General features: G+C 34.3%; 1 protein-coding gene across 2 annotated transcripts; it reads right to left on the reverse strand.

The window, feature by feature from the left end:
- Positions 1-1,240: 1,240 nt before the first annotated feature.
- Positions 1,241-23,181, reverse strand: LOC121410432 (synapsin-like). 2 transcript variants are annotated; one of them, XM_041602521.1, is made up of 7 exons: positions 23,120-23,181; positions 18,783-18,845; positions 16,471-16,613; positions 8,252-8,326; positions 3,599-3,701; positions 3,251-3,363; positions 1,241-1,948 (listed from the first exon to the last, which is right to left on the reverse strand). In XM_041602521.1, exons 1-7 carry the CDS (start codon positions 23,123-23,125, stop codon positions 1,657-1,659), a joined length of 795 nt encoding a protein of 264 aa, XP_041458455.1. In that variant the 5' UTR covers positions 23,126-23,181; the 3' UTR covers positions 1,241-1,656. The 2 variants fall into 2 exon arrangements, with proteins under 2 accessions (XP_041458455.1, XP_041458456.1); XM_041602522.1 differs by lacking the exon at positions 23,120-23,181 and adding an exon at positions 22,940-22,981.
- Positions 23,182-23,650: the final 469 nt, after the last annotated feature.

A 23,650-nucleotide genomic window follows, 5' to 3' on the forward strand; every position in this document is an offset into this window, starting at 1 on the left:
GTAACATTTTAAAATGTCATAAAATAGACACTGGTTTAGAATTACACTACCATTTAGATAAGTATGCAGAGTATATCACTATTAGAGAACAATCAAATCATGAATTTTTTTATTGGACCACTGATTCCTGACAAAGGAAATAATTCATTATGTAAAAAGTGCTTCCTTCCATCAAGACAAGAAAAAGAGATAATTATCATCCAATTTGATAAGTAAATGGAGTGTGATAATTCACATATGACCAAACATTCAACATGCTTTCACAACTTGTATCATTTGGCAAGTTTATCTGACAAGAAAAAAATCATACCTAGAGGTTGTTCTACACATTTTAAAAATGATAAACATATTTTCATACACAAAACAAATAAAATGGACCATTATTGCACAATACATTAATTTGACTAATATCATATGATGGTTACAGATTTCTTATATACAATATATGTTATATTTCAGACAAAACTAATAAAAAGATTATTCTATTTGAATTGAAAAGTTACCAAAATAATAATGATATTCAGGGCATCCAGGATATCCAGGGATTGTACTGAAAAAAATTACAAGCGTCTTTGAGGTGTGACATCTTTTTGTTTGTTAAGCTAGAGGGCAAAAGAATGAATTTACTATTTTTTTTTTAATTTTCAACAATTTTTTCTCCATGAACAAATCTCTACATGGTTCATCCAAATATTAGAATAAATATTTTTCTGCTGTACTGAATGTTTGAATATGGTAGATTCAGTGCAATGGTTATACAAGGCAGCCATTGAATTCTAGTCCTTAGAAGTGACAACAGGTTCACACCAACGGTCATCTATCAAGTAAATCTACAATTAATCTATTCAAATAGAGATTTGTGTTAAGTCAACTTCATTGGAGGAGCCGTGGTGTAGTGGTTCTGACTCTCGCCTTGTAAACAGAGGGTCGTGTGTTCGAATCCCACCGCGGTCTGGCGTCCTTTGGCAAGGCGTTAATCCACACTTTGCCACTCTCGACCCAGGTGCTTAATGGGTACCCGGTAGGATGTGAAAGTCATTGTAGCTTGTCCAGTATTGTGTGCGCCTCACAGGCGACTGACTGGAATACTCTCCTGGGAGTGGAGGATGTGCACACATTGTGTGCAGGAATGACTGATTGAATCCGATGACCGGGGTAATAATATATCTGTAAAGCGCTTAGAAACGTCGTTCCGATGGATTAAGCGCTATATAAAAGGGGATTATTATTATTATTATTCACATTCAGACTTAGAGCCATTAATTAGTAGTCTGCATATTTTCTATGAATTGATAAGTATCCATATAAGATTCAACTACTGGTGAATCTGCCAAATTTGAATCACTTGGGACGAAAGAAATCTTGACATCCAACAAATTAGACATTGTCCGGTATTTGACTTGATGGTAAACTTAAGTAGACTGACTGAACTGTTTCATTTCTTGGTGTATGTTATTCAGGCTTACACTAGCTAGTTACATAAGCTTTATTTAAACATCACATGCTGAAGTCAAAAGAAAATTTACTCTGCTAGATGAGTATTCCCCTATTGATTTGCAACATATAAAAAGAAATTGACAGAAAACCATTTGGACAATCAAAAAGACATTCAAACTCAGCCTAACAATATGCTCTGCAGTGAAATAAAATAAGTTATCACAAATCGCCAAAGATGCTTGCAAAAGTTTTCTTAAGGTTCTTGAAGGTATCTTCGTCTTCTGTTGGTGTCATCTTGGCTGATAAAGATGCCTGAGAACCTCCCGCTGTGGCATTGGAGGTTGATGTCGTACTGGGGGCACCCAAGGACTTGACGCTGTTTGGGGTATGGTTGTTAGAAGCCCTGAAGGGTGTGGTCTGTGGGGAGGTAGCTGAGGGGGAGTGAGGTGCGGAGCGAGAAGTACTTGGGGCTGGACTGGTGCTTAGCAGTGATGAAGAACTTGCTTTTGTACTGTGGCAGAAGGGAAGGGGATAAAGAGAAAGCGAGAATAAGAGATGGACAGACAAAGACAGAGAGATGAATAGAAAATTATTTTGTATTTCATGAGTGATTTAAGCATGCAGAATTTCAAGATGATTTATGTAGTTAATATAGTATTTTGTTTTAATATTGTACAAAATATGTCCCAGAGATGCCAAGTTCAAAGACCAGCTGTGCGTGAGATTTTCTGTGAATCTGAGTGAGATCACAGACATTATGTACAAAGTATATGGAGATGGGCTGTGATAATTGCGTGAGACAGAGATTTGAGGGGATGAACAAGAGTCCAAAATGCTTGAGTCTCACGCATAATGCGTGAGACTTGGTAGCTCTGATGTCCTGTGAAATCATGTCTAGACAATTCTACCATTCATTTCAGTTTGAAAACTTCAGAGAAAAGTTAAACTTTACATGATTTTACAAATGGCTGCGGCCAAGTGGTGTATGGTGCCTGACTAGACACATGGATGTCCGTGGTTCAATCCCCAGCTATGCTGCTTTTGCCGTAGAGAAAGGCATGAAATCAACTGTGCTCTTTTATCCTACAAAACAAAACTACCTTTAGTGTCATAACATGATCAATAAATTTATAATTTCAAATTCATATACCTGTTCACTGCATTATTGATTTAATTATTATGCCTTTCTAGCTTAATGTATATTTTTGGGTATTGTTTTTATCATGAGAAAAAAAAAAAATCATAATTTGCATGTCCCTATGGTTTACCTAATTACACTCATACACATACATGTAGGTGCGTATTCTGAAGTCAAGTTTACCTTAGACGATGGTCTGCTAAAATTATGGAAAGCAAACATGTCATAATTGTTTACTTACATTGTATATCTCTTATGATTATTGTGCTCTTTTCTAACTCATCATGGTGAAGAAAGCCAACTTATTCATCCTTCCGAAACATTTAAGAATGATTTGAAAGAAAAATGAGCTGATACAAAATCATACTGTAATAGATGTATGACACTATTGGCTATTTATACTTAAACCACAACTCTAAACCTGAGTTTAAATTAAATCCGACTTCTGAATATGGACCATAGTGTTGGATGTACATTTAATTATGGAACCGAACAATATCAAGCTAGTCTGGCGACTCGTCCAATATATCCCACTCACAGGCCATCCAGTATTATCTAATAAGAAAAATATCCTGGCTGGCAGGGACTTTACGCAAGACGTATATTCATATGATCAGGGACTCATGTATATGTATCTTGTAATGTGAAGATACGATATGAAAGTAAAAAACTGACCTGATGGTGTTTTTGATGATAACAGCATGCATTTTTTGAATGACTAGATCTGCTATTGCTTTTCTATCCTCTTCTTGTTTTTCACCCATTAGAGACATGGAAGAATCATTCACCTGCAGATGTAGAACAAGAGAACATTAATGTATAATTCTTTTAAAGACTTTCTTCATTGTCATCTGTTTCTTCTTCCCTCCTTCTCTTTCTCCTCCTCCCCTTCTTCTCAGTCTCCTCATCCTCCTTGTCTCATTTCCCTCCTCATGCATCTTACTCTTCTTCATTTGTTTTTTCAATAGCATTCTTCTCCAGCCCATCACTGCCATCATGACCATCACATCATCATGTACTCACCTCAATGATGAAATCCTTGCCATCTTTAGTATGTATAGCTTCCACTGTGACAATATCCATTCCTCCAAACAGGTTTGCAGCTTCATCTATCCATAACTTGAATCTGAGTACACCAAAAAATAATATAAGTAAATAAAATAATGAGTTGCAATCACTCAATGTAAACATTTGTGGAAAAGTTGTTAATCTTGAGTGATCTTTACATACATTTGCCTCAATCAAATTGACTTGGTGAGCAATGCTTTGATTGCTCAACTCATGTGAACCCCCAAATTATCAGATGACATTTCAGAATTGCCTGGCACAGGAATCACATTCAAGCATCAGAATTTTCATGCAAACTGAAGTAATACCATAATAATGCTTCCAAACATCCTTATATCAGAGAACTCCAGACAAACACGCACAGCATTCATGTCTGATTTGTAATACTGCCCTCTGTGGCAGGATGTGGACAGCTAGGCTTGGATTCTCTTCAAAGTAAAAAGTCTATCAATTAATTGCTAAATTTCAAATATAGTTTAGATGACTGGCCAATCATATCCCATCATAAAGACTAGATAATGTATAGATTGTTAATTGCATGGTTGGTTAGTTCTGAAAAGACAAAACAGACAAAGGGAGAAATGGGTAATTGGAGAGAGAGTGAGAATGGTGTTATGTTCTTCATATCTGCAAAGGAGTTTAACAAAAGAAGACGAGGCAAGCAAAAAAGAGAAAGAAGCAAAGATATGTCACTAGTTTATAATTGCTGATATAATACTGAACAAATGAAGAGTAGTTGTAGTGGTGGCTATTGGTGAATTGCCAACAAAAAAATGCCCAGGCACCTGCCAATTTCTGCCCTCTTTCATGTATTGTAAGTTTAACTAGATGATTCTCTACTGTACAGGAAATCAGTAAGGAACCTGGATGATTCCCCTTGGCACTAAGCCAATGAGGTGTTGACAAGTACCTGGGAATGAAGGAAGGAGAGAATGAAAGAATGAAGGGGAGATAGATGTTTGAGCTCATTAGCTCTATTTCAATAAGGCAGCAAATGCTCAAAACTATACTAAGAATTTGATTCTTTGAAGTGCTTTTTCTGCAGTGATAATCATTCACAAGCTGTATAAAATCTATGAATTAATTTATAGCTTAAAAGTAAAAAAGTTTACATCGCTTTAACAAAATTAATGGAGAAACATTCAAATAACATCATATATTTGAGAGTATGAAGGTGTTTTGTGAGTTGATATGTTTCCATGAATAAGCCAGTTCGTAGTTCCTATCTGGGCATGATCTAAAGATTTTGCACATGATCAGAGGAAGGTCATTTGTACTAAAATGATATGGTGGTTTAAAATCTAATGAGATAAGCACCAACTTAGATGTCTTGATTATTCATTTATTCTTTTGAATTGTGTGTTTCATTTACATCCAAAAACAACAACAATGCGTCCATGAACGCACAGTTTGCCAAGTACTTTGTGCAACATGCTATGATGTGCATGCAATGTAGGAATGCAACATACTTTCATAAAAGTGTTCATTGGTGTGCGATTCTGGTCACCTGGTCTATTCAATTTATTCATCCTGCTATGTAAGGCATGCTTACGTAATATCTTGCTTTGAAATCTGCCTATCATAATGAAAGAAATGAAGGGTCATTTGACCAAAATTGTCCATGAAGTAACTACGAACTGGTCTATTTTACAATGAAATTATTGCACTTTACTTGGCCTTTTTAGTCTGCTGGACCAAGAGCAAACCAAATTTCCAAAACATCTAGAATTCATCTAGAATTATATACAATTAGTATGTACACATATTTCTTTAGTTTTCCCCTTCTTTCTCTCTCCATTTCTTCTATTTTTCATTCATTGTTATCTCTTTTTTTCTAACCTTTTTTGGTCATTTGTTATTTTTATCCTCCCTTTTTTCTTTTATTCCCATTGTAGAAGTTGTTTTTTCCCTTTTTCTCTTGACTTTTTTTTTCTTTTGCAGGCTTCTTCTTCACTTTATTCTGTCTCACCTCTCCCCCTTTCCACCTTTTTCTGTTCTTTTCTCTTTCAACTTAAAGATTTTTCTGTATTTCTTTTTGACATTACTTTCACCTCCTTGTCTGGTTGCACTAATAGTTTCACCAGAGAGTGCATTTTTAAACTCTCAATTTGTTAAAATACTTAAAGCCCCGTGGGCATAAATTAAGACTTGTCTTGCATTTCATTCCATTGATGCACAAAACTAAAAACAAAAGAATCAGTGCAGAGAAACTGGCTTGTCTATATGACTAACCCAAGTGTAAATTAGGATGTCTACTGACATGGGCTATATTTGGGACAGTAAACTAGCTTTGGCTGGTGATAACATCATCACTAACAGATCATGTGACATAAGATCACAATTGAACACAATGAATTTGTTCGTGTCAGACATCAACAATCTTCAAGAATGACTGTGATCACTCTATGAAGGAAGACAGTCTCATTTTTAAATGCAAACAGATATTCTTGTGAAAGTAAGCTAAATTGGTTAATCCACTTTCAAATTAGAGCTCACATGAATTTTCTTCAATAACAAAAACTAATTTTACTTTGCATCCATCCCATCATGACTCCTAGCTACTGCCTTGGCAATAAAGCATCAAAATAAGATACCAACAATATCAGTCAGGCCTTCTGTGTTACCATGGAATTCAGCTACAAAACCATGGTATTACCATGGAGCTAGTAAGGTCCAAGGTGTTTATGAAGCCCTCCATGATAACTATCTAAGGATGGTGAATACACATATGCTGACAGTGGATTGAAGCCAGCGTCAGAAGCAGCTACGACTTATTTTTGAAAGCTGTCAGCTATGGCTAAGTCCACTTTAGGATGTGGTTTGAAGTTGCTGTCAGTCCTGCATATTGGTAGATGTATCATCCAAAGTAGACTCAAGCCGGCTTGACTACTGAACCAGAAATGGCGAACAATAGATATAGGTAATGAAAAATGTAAAATGTTGAAATGAAAAGTCTAGCGACTCCTATCACATGAATAGGGAACGTGAAGGAGGCTTATGTGCATCAGGTGGATCTTGAAGTAGCGCCACCCACATTGCAGGCATGACAGCAGCTTCAAAGCCACCATCGGAGGTGGCCTGAAACTCAACGTGTATCAAGGACCAAGGAGAATCACTTTAACTTCTTTATTCAATGCTATTCTGAATGTACAGTGTTCCTATTTGAGAATTCTGATAAATTCTCAAGCTTTTGTTATTAATCATGATGGTACTGTAAAAGGGTAGTTGCAGTTAAAGGACAAGTCCACCCCAACAAAAACTTGATTTGAATAAAAAGAGAAAAATTCAACAAGCATAACACTGAAAATTTCATCAAAATCGGATGTAAAATAAGAAAGTTACGTTATTTTAAAGTTTCGCTTAATTTCAACAAAATAGTTATATGAACGAGCCAGTTACATCCAAATGAGAGAGTTGATGACATCACTCACTCACTATTTCTTTTGTATTTTATTATATGAAATATGAAATATTTTGATTTTCTCATCATTGTCATAAGAAATGAAGTTTCATTCCTCCCTGAACATGTGGAATTCTATTATTTTAACATTTTGTGCTTCAGGCAAGGAGGTCCTAATCGTCAAATTCGTAAAAATTGAAATATTGTATAATTCAAACAATAAAAAACAAAAGAAATAGTGAGTGAGTGACATCATCGACTCTCTCATTTGGATTTAACTGGCTTGTTCATATAACTATTTTGTTGAAAATAAGCGAAACTTTGAAATGTCATAACTTTCTTATTTTACATCCGATTTTGATGAAATCTTCAGCATTGTGCTTGTCTGATTTTTCTCTATTGATTCAAATCAACATTTTTCTGAGGTGGACTTGACCTTTAAGATCCTATATGATGAAGCTAAAAATCCAATTTACATTGTTTTGTTTGGCAATAAGTCATAATCAACTATTGTTTTGTTACTTACATCCAAAAGAACAGTTAATGGAAATAAGAAAAGTGGTGAATAATTATTGACATATGTTGACTTAGCTAGCCAGACTGCACTTATTATGAGTAAAAATAAATCTCAATAGAAATTAGATACAAAGTAGGGCCTCTCTGTGAAGGTCAATTTCACCCACCCCTCCTCCATTACTCTGCCCCTTGTCCAGTGTCTGTCTGTGAGTCATACTTGACCTCTATCATACAAAGCACCTGTCCTAGTTTATGCCTCATAACATTACCCCTGGGACTTAGAGAATCTTCTTTAACCCCTAGATATCAAGTCACATCAATAAAAAAATAGAGATCTACAATTAAGAATATGGGAATAGATATCCCATCAATAGACCACTACTTAGTTTTTTTAGCAACCAACCCCAAATTGTGCGATACAAATCCTCTGACAAAGCAACATTTAATCCTTGCAAATTCAAGTCAATCTAGCCCCTTTTACATGAGATGTCCCCAATTATGATTGGGACATCTCATATAGAAGGGAAAGAAGCTGTGCATAAACTGATAAGTTGTTCATTAAAAATCTATTTCTTTGTTACATACTTTTAAAAAAATGTTTGATCCTGTACCAAGCAGTACATTAAACATTGAATTGATGAAAATTAAAATTCATAACCTCAAAATATGTTTTGATGGAACTAGAATCTTACCTATCATTCATTGGAATCTCCTCTACTACAGCAGAGCCTGTGTTTGCCTTCCAGTTCCCAGAAATTGAAGTCCTCCTGAAAACAATACAATGAAAATAAAAACATTCAATTTCAAAACACTATTCAGTCTCTGCTTTTCTTTGTATGCAATATGATTGTATATTGTCGCAGAACCTGGTGAAATAAAGTGAATCATTTGAAGTATTTAATAGAAGATAAGGACATATATGATAACTAGATACACGAAAAGAAGAAAAAAAACACTAGATAGAAATTTAGGGCTTAACCCATTCTTGTTGTGACATAGGAAAAATCAAGAAATTTAGGACTAAATAAAAAAATGGATTGAAAAAGATAAGAGAGGGAGAAAAAGTTGAGAGCACTTCTCTGAATTGATGTTTTCATTGTTACCATAGCAATATAGCTACATTTCAAGTGTGCCATGATTGAGGTAGAATAGAGATATTTTTCTCCCCAGATCAGTGCCAATTTTATCATTTCAAATGCCCTGGGAATTCCAGAACATCTCACAAGCCAGTCATCTTGTAAAAGACAACCAACATACAACTAAATCCAGGGGTAGGCATGGAACTTGTCTCCTAAAACTAAAAACTTACATTAACTGAAACATGTCTGGTGTCATGTAATATGCCATAAGGTAAAGATCACCCCAGAAGAATGTTGATCTGAATCAATAGAGGAACATCCAATAAGCATAATGCTGAAAATTTCATCACAATTGGATGAAAAATAAAAAAGTTGTGACATTTTACAAAACAATTATATGCACAACTCAGTGACATGTAAATGAGAGTCATTAATGTCCCTCACTCACAGTTTCTTTTGTTTTGTTATCGTTTGAATTATCCAATTTTTCAATTTTTACAGATTTTTTTTATGTTTGTTCGATTTTCTATTTATATTCAAATCAATTTTTTGTTGGGATGGACTTGTCCTTATAAGAGCATGTTTGAATACCTTGGCTTGATCTACGTCTATATGGAGATCAAGGTTTCTCATATAAAAGCAACAACTAATCAGCAACTTAGTGAAGTAGATTCAAATAATTTATAGTGTGTTACAAAATTCAAGATAAGTTCCAAATACATAATCATGTGCAAAAAATAATGAAATGCCCTGAAAAATACTTAAAAATAAATATCCCTTAATAATAAGTTTGTTTACATTGCAGTAATCATTCAACTCTAACAAGAAAAAAAAAACTTCATAAAACCCAGTAAAGTGCAGAGAGATTATAACTTTTTTTCAAGATAGAGAGAGAAAGACTGGAAAAGGTGATGAGAGAACTTTCCTAATTGAATTAGAAGGGGTAAACCTATGTAGCTCTATACACCTGTAGATTGGTATCAGTCAGCACCCATTACTACCCACAATGTCCTATGTGTCCCTTAAGTAACAGGGAAACTCCCGAGGAACTATTCCTCATTGACTTGAACTATATTCTTGTAAAAAACAAAATTTTGACTTTTTTCAGACTATAACAAAAAAGAAAGATCAGTAGGTTTTGTGTGTCTTCAAAGAGGTTCTCTAATCTGATGAAGATATTAACATGTTGAAGTACATTAACATTATTACAACATTCCAAGTTGGTATATCAAGCAGGTTTGTGCTTTAAAGCTGCAGGCAACATGGGTCTCTCAACTTATCAATTCATAGGATCAAGAAATGTTTTAAAGATCATTTAGATGAGTCGAGATTAGAAAAGACATTTATATCTTGGTATTAACTAATAAGCATGTGTGAAAGGTTTGATTGGAAATTAATGAAGGAGAAAAAGAGAGTGTGAATGAGAAGAGATATATGTAGAGAGAGAGAGAGAGAGAGAGAGAGGGGAGGGGGGGGGGGGCTCTGCCAAAACAATAAGTTATAAGATATGACATATATGGTGAATCTAGTCATTAATCTTAAACTCTACCATATTTAACATGATTTCTACCTACCCTGGTTTTAACCCTTTTAAATCTTTATATTCTTAAGATCTGTTAAGGTAGCAGCGGACCTGGAGAATGAACCTACAATGACCCCCATACAACCCTGATACTAACCAGAAAACAGGATCTAGTCTTTATGTTTAGGCACTATCTACTTGTTCATCTAATCTGATGGAAGGAGGTTTTTATTAGAGGGACAGACTCTTATCAATTTGAAAACTAAACACTATCGATAACATTTCACACCATTTTGTTAAAAAAAAGAATCTGGTTTCATATTGGAAGTTGAACCTTGTAATATATTTCACACACAGCTGGTAATGGTAGACATTATAGTCAGAATATTCATTATATTTATGAGACTGAACATGTAACATGTGGGGTGAAATTTTGACATTTTCAAATTCAAATTATATTGTGGTCTGGTACAGATGCATTTTTTGCCAAAGGTTTTTGTTGTTGAAGTTTTTTTTGCATAATCAGGAAACAAAAATTGCCTAAGAAAATGTTTACATGATCTTATTCAAATCTGCAAGTACAAGATATCTTATTGCGCATATTTTGTTTAATAGGGTATGATAAATGAGACTAGTCATCACCACCATATCATGTGACAATGAGACCTAATTCAAACCTGACAGAACACAAACTCAAAACAATTGTTAATACTTTTTTAGACAATAACAGATGACAAACCTTACTTCCAGGGCAGTTTCAAACAGACCCCTTTACACAATTCATGGAATATTCTTTTTTATGTTTAGTCTCTATTGTCATAAAAACTTTGGATGAAATTAAGAGTTTCCAGCATAGCCAGCTACAAATATTCTTGCCCCTGGGGAAAAAGAAGACCTGTCAGAGCTTTGGTTGCTAGTCTTTTATGATAGCATTATAAATTTCTTTTCTGCAATGAAAGTGAACACTTGCTTTTATTGAAAATTTTGCTGTGCAAAAGATATTGAATATATAGTGTCTTTTCCAAGATTGATCTTACTTTTATTTTCTTAAGTATCAATTACATTGCAGCCATTCTTTACAGGTCATGAATTTATTAAATTGAGCAAATTCTTGAGTGTAGACTGGAGCAAAATGACACTGTGTCATTAGCTCATCTTTGTGCCTTTGGGGAACATGCCTGGGACATACCCCTGACGAAATACAGAATAGTGGGGATGGGGTGGGGGTAGTGTTAGTTCATAATTAATCACAGTTGCTTTTCTCAGAGAAGAGCTTGACTCACAAAACCTCAACCGAACATGTCACATATCATACCATTTGTTCTATCATGGGATGTTTGGGTTTTCTTGGAAAAAAGGCATGATAATCTGGATGATATAAAACATGCAGTCTGTATGTGAAATCAGTAATAGTATATAAAGTAACATACTACCACATTGTCCAAATGTAATGGAAAATTTATATGATTTATATTACATGTATTGATATTATCTTGTATAGGTTTGTTGATGGTATAATTATTAATAAACATTACTAGTCAGTATAAAAAAAATGACTAAGATTTGAGACTTATCGAAGATTAAAGAATAATTAAAACCTTTGATCAGAGCATTACAGCTGAAATGACCAAGATCTTACATAAACTAAATGTAAAATATAACATACTAAGCAAAATTACAATATCATACATTAAAGGGAAAGCTCACCCTGACTATCATAGCTATCCGACTAGACATTAATTTGATTTTCATTGTTCACTCTGAGGAGTGCCTTAGCCCATAAATTTATATGACATGTCGGACCTAACATTTGGAATTTGCTACCTTTATACCACGTATGTGAAAATTTGTCTAATATTTTATAATCTAAGAGGAATATGAAGGAATTATTTCTGTCAAAATACTTTAAATGTCTTTTCAAGTACTTTTCATAATTTTGGTCAACAATGATTTTTATTATTCAACATGCAAATGATGTCTATGTCTTACCATGGTATAGGGGCATTATTTATTTTTTTTTTAATTTAATCTTCGTTTTTAATATTTCACAAATGCTTATTTCAAGCTATGTTTTAGTTAAAACAAATTATTTACCTATGATGCTATTTAAAGAACTCTGAACTTCAAATATATTTTGTTTATGCTTAGTTCCTACAATGTATCATTATCAATGTAACAATATATTCTGTCAATTATTTTTGTTATGTATGGTGAAAAATTAAACAAACAAGCAAACTATGAGTTTGTTGTAAAAAATGCCAGAAAAGGTAATTACACATATTTGTGTAAGTTTGAAGAAAAATCCATCAAAAATTAGGAATATTATCAGAATTTTAAATTTCTAATCTGTGATGTCATATATGAGCAGCTGCCCCCTATGTTATAATCAGTATGTAATATAAAATGCATGAATTTCTATTTTTTTTTCGTTCAGGAGCGATTGTGAAATAATTTATCTGTTCACATACTGAAGGTACAATAAAACCTTTTTCAAGTTTTGGAGAAAAGAACATTTCATTCATTTCTTAGTATACAATACATGGGGAAGCTGCTCACATATGATGTCACAAATAAAAAAAAATAATAATAATTAACATGGCAAAAGCAATTTTGTGTCTCGCCCACTTATGAAAAATTACCAGAAATATCGTGATTTGCGAGGGCACGAAAGAAAATTACATTGAAACTTCATTGTGAAATGACAGGGATGGAATAACACTTTTCATAAGAGCCTTGCACATAAACTTTAATGTTGACCTGAAAATGACCTTTGACCTTTCCATGTGATCTCCGACTGCAGCATAACATGCAGGTCGCCAAAGTACATCTACCATCCAAGTTTTGTTGAAAAGTAACTTGCGGTTGCGGAGTTAGGTGTCATAAAATAGTCTTGCATGTAAACTTTATCGTTGACTGAAAATTACCTTTGACCCAACCATGTAACCTCCGACTGCAGCATAACATGCACGTCCCCGAAGTCCATCTACCATCCAAGTTTGGTTGAAAAGTGACTTATGGTTGCGGAGTTAGGTGTCATAAAAGAGTCTTGCATGTAAACTTTAACGTTGACCTGAAAATGACCTTTGACCTTATCATGTGACCTCCCACTGTAGCATAACATGCGGGTCCCCTAAATCCATCTACCATCCAAGTTTGGTTGAAATGCGACTTATGGTTGTGGAGTTCGGTGTCATAAGAGAGTCTTGCATGTAAACTTTAACGTTGACCTGAAAATGACCTTTGACCTTACCATGTGACCTCCGACTGCAGCATAACATGCAGATCCCCCAAGTACATCTACCATCCAAGTTTGGTTGAAAAGCGACTTACGGTTGCGGAGTTAGGTGTCCTGCATGTAAAATTTAACGTTGACCTGAAAATGACCTTTGACCTTACCATGTGACCTCCGACTGCAGCATAAGATGCAGGTCCCCCAAGTCCATCTTCCGTCCAAGTATGGTTGAAAAGCGACTTACGGTTGCAGAGTTAGGTGTCCTGCATGTAAACTTAAACGTTGACCTGAAAATGACCTTTGACCTTACCATGTGACCTCAGACTGCAGCACAACATGCAGGTCCCCCAAGTCCATCTACCATCCAAGTTTTATTGAAAAGCGACACACGGTTGCGGAGTTAGGTGTCATAAGAGAGTCTTGCATGTAAACTTTAACGTTGACCTGAAAATGACCTTTCACCTTACCATGTGACCTCCGACTGCAGCATAACATGCAGATCCCCCAAGTCCATCTACCATCCAAGTTTGGTTGAAAAGCGACTTACAGTTGTGGAGTTATGTGTCATTACAGGTTTGTGACGGACGGACGACGGACGACATTTGGATCCTTAAGTCTCGCCTTCACCTCTGGTGGGCGAGACAAAAATCCTTGATGGATTTTCTTTGAACCTTCACCAATATTCTTTTACATTTTTTGGCTATTTTTACAATAAACTTTCATCAGGGTGAACTACTCCTTTAAGACAGCAAATGGTGGTCATTATGAAATTCTTACAAAAGATAGATACTACCGGTACTTTTATAACCCCCTCAACAAAAACGATGTTTATTTCTGGATAATTTTTTTTAACAATCATAAAAAATTGTTATATTTTTTAGAAATTGATTATTACCATTATTACAGATAATGCTTCTAAAGAAAACATGCACTCACACTCAAGAATAAGCAAAAAATAATTAGTTGCTCATTATTAAATGTTTATCCTGAACAACCTACTACAGTCAAGTGGTGTAACCATCTGACTTCTCCTCAGAAAACAAACTGTTTTTATTTTTGTTTCTCGACCATGACCACAAACTTGAATAAGTTCCTGCAATTTACTACTAAACCGCATCAATGACTGCCTTGGGTTGCCAAACTTTTCCCTTCAAGTCCCCCTCATTCCTGTTCTTATGGGGAGAAAATGCAAAGAAGCATTTAGTCTATTAAATCAGACCCTGTTGGCCTACACAAATAGACAATTATATATAACGACACGAACCTTGTAATATACATTAATTTTTTTCACTAATTCAGATTGTAGTTGAATTTAAGTCATGTAGGTGTGGGGATCTTGTAGAAATAATCAATGACTAGGACAGTTCTTAACAATGTTTCTCAAGAATAAATACTTGGTGAAAATTCATCATGAAAATAATATCTAAAACTATTTTAGGCAACTAAGCTATATATTTTTGAGTTGAGATGTTCAATAAATCTGTCACAAGAACCTATTTGCAGATATCGTTGAGTCAGAATTTAATTATACAAACATTCTCCCCAAGGTTTTTATTACATTGGTCTTTTAAAACTACAATGCATACAATCATACCATTTCAAGTATCTTTATAGAAATACCTTGATAAATATGACAAGTTATTTTTTGTTTCTTATTTTTTAAATTCTTTTATTTGATATCAATATGATTCCAAAGTTTTTAAAACATTCAAAATCTCAACATATGTTTGTAATATCTTTTACATTGTTATTTTATGCTGTCCAGTTTTTACAACTTTCTAGCGTTCCACTTTAAGAACGTTGCTGATAACACAGTCCTCTTTACCTATACCTTGTTTTATGATCCTGATTTTTACTGATATTTGCATCTTACTTGGAAGAAAAAAAGATGAAACGGAGGTCATGGAAGTCTTAAGTGCTATGTGTAGGAAAAAATACTTATCTTGGAAACTTAGTTAATACGACACAGTATAATTAGATTTAATTACCACAAATGCGATGAGAGTTGACTTGTACAATTCTCTTTTCAATTGAGATATCTCCCAAGGGGACTTAACATCACCTTTTCCATTACATGTAAAGATCAATAGATGACACATAGGTAAGGAGCAAATGAAATTTAGTGAGTAGATACAAACAGTGTCATCCTTCATTTGGCCAATCTCTTAACTCTCTTTCCTGTTTGCTTATTATTGAATCGCTCCCAGCACGCAATCTACACTTTCTTTCCTGCGTGGGGTGGGGGAAAGGTCTAGCTTTAGCAAGTGGGTGGAGATTTTCTGGAGAGATAATTGCATAATTGTTGTGATATGTTGTATGTTCATGTATGGGTGAAGATTTACAAATGATGGACTAGTTCAATGCTGTAAACCTGATGTATGTATGTTTCAATATCAATATCAGATTGCGATCAATATAATTCTGATGTCTCATATGTAAATGAAATATCCATTTGTATAGAGGAAAGTGTTGTTGACAAGACGAACAATCTTTAATTTGAATAAGCAGAAACCTTGAAAATAATCTGAATAAAGAACCGGAAAATGGCTTATCCCCAAATTACAAGATCGGACATTCTTCACCCAAGGATGACCTTGTTTATTCTGGCTAACCTTCCCTTGCTTTTCCTAAAATCATGTCCATTAGAAGGCTTTTTAAATGATGCACAGGAAAGTCTAATTGCTTAAAATTTGTTTTCATCTACTGGTATGTCACATGCTATTTGAGAACTTTGTTGCAAGGTGTTATAAATATATTATATGCTCAATCACAAATACATCCTCATGCAAGTATTTCTGTAGTGTCAAAGGATTGACATATTTAACAATTAATAAAATATATGAAACAACTAACATGAACAAGTGCAGGATGAATATTTCTGTAGGTTGTTTCAACCCATTGGAAATTCAAAAGAGCACAAAAAGGAGGGATGAACAGTTATCAATCGGCTCCCCTATAATCTATTTTTTTTGTGTGCATGCATGGGGGGGGGGGCAATCATTGGGTTGTTGAGTATCATCTGAATGCATAAAAAACAATAGCTAGGCAATAATCAATTTAATTGCAAACCAGACTTACTTGAAAGCTTTGTAAGTATTGCCAATTTTCTGCACTCTGATGTCATACTGAGCATCGAGGAATGATTCTGTTGTAGCATAACAGTTGGTGATGGCGATGACGCTGCCAATGTCTTGGAAGTCTTGATGATTATCTACCTTAACCTGAGATACATAAAGAAATAAAAATACATCATCATCAACATCTAATTTTGAAGCACTGCTGTAGTGGTAATAACAAAAACAACATTACTATGCCTACTTGCCGACCATTGAAAAAAATCCACAAAATGGTAATAAGAATATGTCATGATTATGATGAGGATAGAAGGGTAAGGTGATCATTAAACTCTCTCTAAAAAAATCACACAGCCCTCTTTCCATCCAATGTAATAAAAAGAAACCCAGTTTAAATCTGAAGGAGGAAGGGAAGAGGATGGCCCTGGAGCACTTCAAGGATTGTCTTGTCACAATTTCAGTCACTTTCCAGTCAACAATTTGTTCTCAACCAATAAGATATGATGATTATAGTAGCTTATAACAGTTGTCAGTCCAAATCAGTGACAGACAGCTTTATGAAATGTTCCCCTGGTTCAACTACTTCGACCTGCCAAAGAACTTAATGATGCCTTTACCCTGGAATAAAATGGGCCATAATCATGGACTAATGATCACCTAAAGTTATATTGTTTAAACTTATCATCTACAATATTGAAGATGCTGCTGCTGTTATGTCACATTCAATAACTACTTCAAACCCACCCAGGAAATTGGTTCTGATCAGAATTTATCATGGATTTGGTACTGCGGGAGAGTTGCCATGGTAACAGTTTGACATTCAAGTTTCACAACTCAGTATCATGAAGTTATTCTTAGTCAGTGAGGTGAAGCAAAAGGTATGATCTAACATTTGATGTTTTACAGAGGAGCTGGGTGTCATTTGGAAATTAGAACATAGTTTAAGAATTTACAAGGAAAGGAGTGCAACTGTAAAACGAATAAAAGGGTCATTTTCTCTGATGTGTCTTTAAAAACATTAATAGTATGAATAACACTGATTCAATGCTATTGTAATTACTAGTCACAAAAAACCCAGATCCAAGAGATAAATTTGTTTAAGTGTCTTACTGTCAACCCCCTATTTAATCCATCATGGGGATTGGAGGTGACAATATTAATCCCTCAGAGTCATCCAAAGGAAACCCTCAACTGATCTCAAAAGCACTCTGGAAGAAATCCACCTCACTTTCTCATCCCCACTTCTTGCTTTAACTTCTTTCAATTTAGCCCCATCCCCTCTTCTCCCCATTTCATTATAAGATAAATTAGTTGATATTTATATTATATTGGATGGCTCAGAATGGAATACCTGAAATGTTCCAAGAGTTCAAGAAAATATTCCATAAATCGCAGATGAGTGGAATATTGGCCCTAACGAGTGGAATATTTCTGGTATTTCATGAAATAAAGCCATCCAATATAATTATTATAATCTATTCCACCTCCCCCCAAAAAAGAGGGAGCATTTTGATTGAAGAAGTCATAGATCACTTATCACATTATGCCATCATTACTTCATAGGATCAATTTTGGTCGTCGACATATGCGACTTGCATGTTGCTCATTATGACGTCATCAAGCGTAATTGTGCTCTACGCTGTGCATCTCATTGCTTTCATTGTTGTACGCATTGTATATTTCACGCATACGTGCACGAGCATTAAACTGTTGATTATGCTCTCATATTCAATAGCAAATTTGTACAGGAGCCTATGGGGTATTCGTCAGATTTCGGTCCTTTTTAGGGATACGCTCTGATACTGCATAGGCTATTGATGCAGACCAAAATATGTGTTTTAATGAATAATTAGAACACTCTATGTATATGATATTGTATGCACCAATATAAATCTGATATTGATCTTCCTGTCTGTTACCAGATCTTCTATTCCAGCCTCACCCCCTCCCTGCCCTCTCTTTACATCACATCCTTGCCCTCAAAATAAGAGGGAAACTAATAAGGGTCTATCTTTTCTACTTCTATTCATACCTTATGGCACAAAATATTGCAGGGACTTTTTTAAGCCCCCCCAAAATACACTTGAGGGTGAACTGCCTATTGTCAACATATAATTTCTTCCCAGCCATTTGTAGTTTCTCCATGAATTACCCTTATTCTATCCCTTTATACCTCCTACCCTCTCTCTCACCATAACTTTGAACTTACTTGGAAAATACATCTACCTAACATAAATAGCCTGTAAAAACCTGATTTTAGACTGACAGAATAACTGACAATACTGATAGAGCGTAAATAAAATTCAGGTAAAATACCTTGCCCATTCCTGCATGTGCATGCCCTATCTTGATGACAACAGGAAACCTTGGTGTGGTAAGCTGAAAATAAATAGAGAAAAATAAATTAAGTTACATTCCAAATGAATAAGAGATCGAAATACAATAAGGTTGATAAGCACAGAATCTGAAACCCTTTTCAGATATACCTATAGCAGATATACCTATAGCCATAGTACTTAAAAATCAAATTAGCATGCATACCCACTGTAATACCAATGAATACATGGGTAGCTAATGAAATTTATTAGTGAACATTTTTTTCAAAGTAGCCAATAGTCATGTAAGATACCATCATTTTCTATTATGAAATAATTGAAAAAGATGATATGATGACATTTAATACTATTGTTTTTAAGCATATAATTTTCTTTCAACATATCATTAACCAAAAATCTAAACTAGAAGGGTTAATGTTATCAATAAATCAAAGATTCTTAGAAATAATGATATTGGATTTAAAAGATTTTGATGATTTGTAGTTTTAAATTCTAGATTTGCATTATAACACATCTCACCTCTGTATTACATTGAAATTTTGACAGAGAAATTTTTTTACAGATGGGACATGAAAGAATAATGAAAAAGGGAGAGATGTGAAGAATAAGAATCATATTAATTATCAAAATTGAAAGAGCAATAAGTAGAGAGAAAAAGCGGTAAGAGGAGATAAAATTACAAAGTTGTCAAGATGCTTTAATTACAAGTGCATTTAATAAATGAATGCATTGTACAGGTTCAGACTGTAAAGGTCCTGTTACGCAATTTATATTATCTTTAATAAAAAAACACATTTATCCACTGGATTTTTCTACAGAGTTCAGCAAAAAGATGAAGAATTGTTTCCAGCATGGTGGATGTTGCCATAGCAATAAGGCTTATATACCTTATTTATGACTCATGCTTTGGACATACAAATCTTTCCATGGGTGTTTCATAAAGTTAATGTGAGTTTACATAACTGTTTTATACCTGACTAGTAACCTGTTCTTGTTATAAAGCAAAAAAAAAAATTGTTTCCTGGTTACAAAGTTATTGGAATTGGATTGCTATTATTAGATAAAAAAATATACATTCAGATGCTTGTTACCAAATAGTATTTTAATCCCCGAAGATAAGATTTTTACTTTTTCTGATGGGAACAAACAGATTGAGAATCTGATTGGCTGATTTGCACAAAAAATAGGTCACCAGTCACCCATAAAGTTGTCCATAACTTTCATTTGGCTAATCCCATCAATTTGATTAACTTTGTTGCTTACAATGTGTACTTTGTTTCTTTTGTGAACTTTGTACAAATTCCAATAATTATGAACAACCAATTTGGTCAACCATTTTTTCTTTCTCAGTTACAATCAGTCCTTAAACAGTTTCCATTAAGATTTCAAAGTGAAGAATTTCATTGGGATCATTGCCTAGTGTAGCAGGTGTAAGGGAAAACTCTTAGAAATTGTATTAAAAAAGTATGTGCTAACATTGGTAACAATGATGCCTAAAGCATTTTTTATTATCAACTGTATAAGACAAGAGCAGTTCATATAAATGCCTTTCTCAAGGAGATCTGGCTTGGAATTGAACTCTTGACTAGTCAGCCACATTACCACTGGGTCACAGAACCTCCTACCTCAAGTGATGTTTGTGCAGGCTCCACTCCACTCCACTTCACTACCGCAACACTACGCTACACCTTGCTACCCAAACATCAAGGTCCAAAACTCGCTCTGATACTCAGAGTGGCAAAGGTTGGAAAAAATGCATATTTATTGTAAAAATCCTACAAAAAAGCTAGCTTAAAAAGAATAAGAAACTGAATTCTTTATTTTTTATCCTAATTTTCACTCCATATTCATCCTCCGGTTAGCCTCAAAATTGGTGATTTAAAGCCAACATCAGGTTCCTCACACGTATAAATAATTTGCTGCTGATTTAAAAACATTGCATGCGCATGCCAAAGGGTCCGAGCTCAGAGCCTCGTACGTGCGCATGTGATGTTTTGGACCTTGAGGTTCGGGTAGGTGTATCGTAGTGTAGCGGTAGTGAAGTGGAGTGGAGCCTGCACGAACATCACTTGAGGTAAGAACCTCCATGGTTGTAATTTATTCATAATTTTGAATACAGATTGAATACTGTTATTTTAACAAAACTAGGAACACAGCTCAACTCTGAACAACATTTACCACAATTGGAGCAATAATGAAATTCTAAAGGATAAACTATTTTCAGGACAATGAATGATACACTTAGGGTATCTAATGTGGTAACAGGTTCTATCGGGAAAACACACACAACAAAGTAATTAGGAAAAACTGCAAACTTCTATTCACACTCTGATAAAAACTGGAGTATATTAATGCAACTGAATCTCTGATTTTTTTTCTACCATTTCTATTTAAGAAATAGTAAAATTGGAACAGCAGAAAAGACATGAGAGAATGTGTGAGTGGGGGCTATCCCATACATTCAATTTTTTTTGGAATAATAATAATAATAATGTTTGTGGATGCTTGAAGTCCTACTGTAAAGTGAGGGTGGCTTAATAATAATTTTGGAAGAACATGAACATACAATGGTAAATGATGAATATGTGTTGTGCAAAATGCTTTAATCTAAACCCTACCCCATTTCAAGGTTAGAAACAATCATTAAACATTGAATAAGAACCTTGGAGACATCAGGAAAATACATAAGTAGTGTTGTTTCTCTCTGTTAATTTATCACACTCATGTACATAATTAATGTATGCACTCAATCCTTTTTTAATATCAGATACATGCTACTCAAGCAAAGCAGTCAAAAATTCATGGCAAAGTTCTGAGGAGTTGTAAGAAGGTAAAAGTGAATGTTTATATGTCAATAATGTGTGCAGTGAAATAGGAATGTTCAAGCAGTCTTGTTCCAGTAAATATACACCATTGCACTGATTTATAACCATCAATATGGCACCATCCTGAATGTGCTCATAACAGAAGTTATAAAAAAAACTTCTTCTAATCTTATCTTAATAAAGAAATGAGTTAAGAGAAAAAAAAATTGGACAAGTACAGACTTTGGCAAATACACCCAGGTCTTGATATATCTTAATATGATATAGAAAAGAATGCTGTTTTCCCTCATACATCATTTTACATGTTTTCCCATTTATTCATTTTTCTTATATTGCTTGTTAGATTTTTCAACAGGTATTGACCTATATGAATTTTTTTCTAGTAATAACTTTCTTTTTGTGTGTGACAGTGACACCTTTCCCCCAAAAAGTTTCAACATCAAAGAATTTTCTAGGCTTCTCATACCCCCCCTCCCCATTTATGAAATACTGGATCCATCCCTTGGTACTTCTTATTGAAGCCTGGCTGGAGTTTTGGTACAGGGTCAATAAAGTGAATTATAATCTAACATTCATAAAAGTGTGGTAGCCAGTGTGCACTGGGTCATTATGTGCATTGCAAAATTAATCCTTCAATACATTTTCATTTCAAATCCATCATAACTGTTTCAGGGTATATACATCCATATAATCTAGTAATGAATTGGAATGGTAGTAGTCACATTTAGGGGATTAACAAAAGCTAATTGCTCTAAACTACAGCTCATCTTACATTGCAGGATTTGACCAACTTTACACGATCCACTGTTACGCAAACATCAAAAGTAAAGTATTGTTAGTAGAATTATGAAAGATATGATTTTATTTTATATAATATTTTTAATTTCAACATTTAAATGATGCATGGGACAATATCAAAACTCTCTAGATCTTTAACACTAATCAAGACTAAGTTCACTGAATTAATAACATAATATCAAATGACTTGAAAAAATACATTTTCTAATCTATCTTTCAGGGGGAGGGGGGAGGCTGCATCAGGCAAGAGTTATTCAACATCACTTCAAATGTTCACATCAAACATAAGAACAGCTATAGCAAATCTAAAACAATCACAATGTTAAAAAGTTAGATGATCAAGTGACTGAAATGGGGGAGGGGGGATGCAATCGGTAATAGAAACCAATCAAGGAGCTGGGGTTACTAAAAGATGGGGAGAAGGTGGGGGGGGGGGCAAGCCGATGAAAAGGAGGGGAGGGTGAGATGATGTTAACATAAAAACACAGTGCCAGTGAAATGTCAAAATGTTTACCATGCCCGTGTAAAATCCAATCGCCTAGATGCAAAATGCAAGTGATGGACAATAAAGAAACATGAATAAAAAACATTCACTGGTGAAATAAATATAACAGAAGCCATGGAAAAATATAAAGCAATAAAAACTAAATAAAACTTGTTGACAGAGATGAAACTATGAAGTAATTCTTTTCACCTGCATTACGTGTGCCCTGAACTGACCCGTTTTTAATGTCTATCAGAACAGAAAGAGATGTACAAGAAAAGAGGAAAAAGGTACAAAGTATTCAGATCATCTCAATCACACAAAATAATAAAAATTAAAAAGCATGAACTATATCATAACAAATAAATTTTCAATAGATGATCACTCATTTGATGATTCAATTTCTACTAATAAATTTGCATTACATGTTTGAAGAGAAATTGCATCACTATCCCGACAGAAATTGTTGGTCTATCATGTCTTAAACTTGATTCAATAGTTTAATTTTGAATGAAATAATAAATATCTATATTAACAATTTGGAAATTTATACTGAAGAAAAACAAGCTCAAAAGAATAACCTGTAAAACTCCCTTAAAATACTGATATACTAAATATGGTAAATCTATCTACAGACAAATGGACTAGCATTAGCTCATTTGAAAACAGCTCATTAACAATCCTACAGTGACACAAGAATACCAAGAGAATGAGTGATACATGATCTAAATGAACAAACAG

Source organism: Lytechinus variegatus, chromosome 3 (genome assembly GCF_018143015.1).
Source record: "Lytechinus variegatus isolate NC3 chromosome 3, Lvar_3.0, whole genome shotgun sequence".
Lineage (NCBI taxonomy): Eukaryota > Metazoa > Echinodermata > Echinoidea > Temnopleuroida > Toxopneustidae > Lytechinus > Lytechinus variegatus.

Excerpts from the sequence above, each read along its gene's own strand:
- LOC121410432 (XM_041602521.1), bottom strand. Across the intron at positions 16,614-18,782 it reads CACATGCAGGAATGGGCAAG|GTTAAGGTAGATAATCATCA; the intron begins GTATTTTACCTG and ends TATGTATCTCAG. Across the intron at positions 1,949-3,250 it reads ATCATCAAAAACACCATCAG|TACAAAAGCAAGTTCTTCAT; the intron begins GTCAGTTTTTTA and ends CTTCTGCCACAG.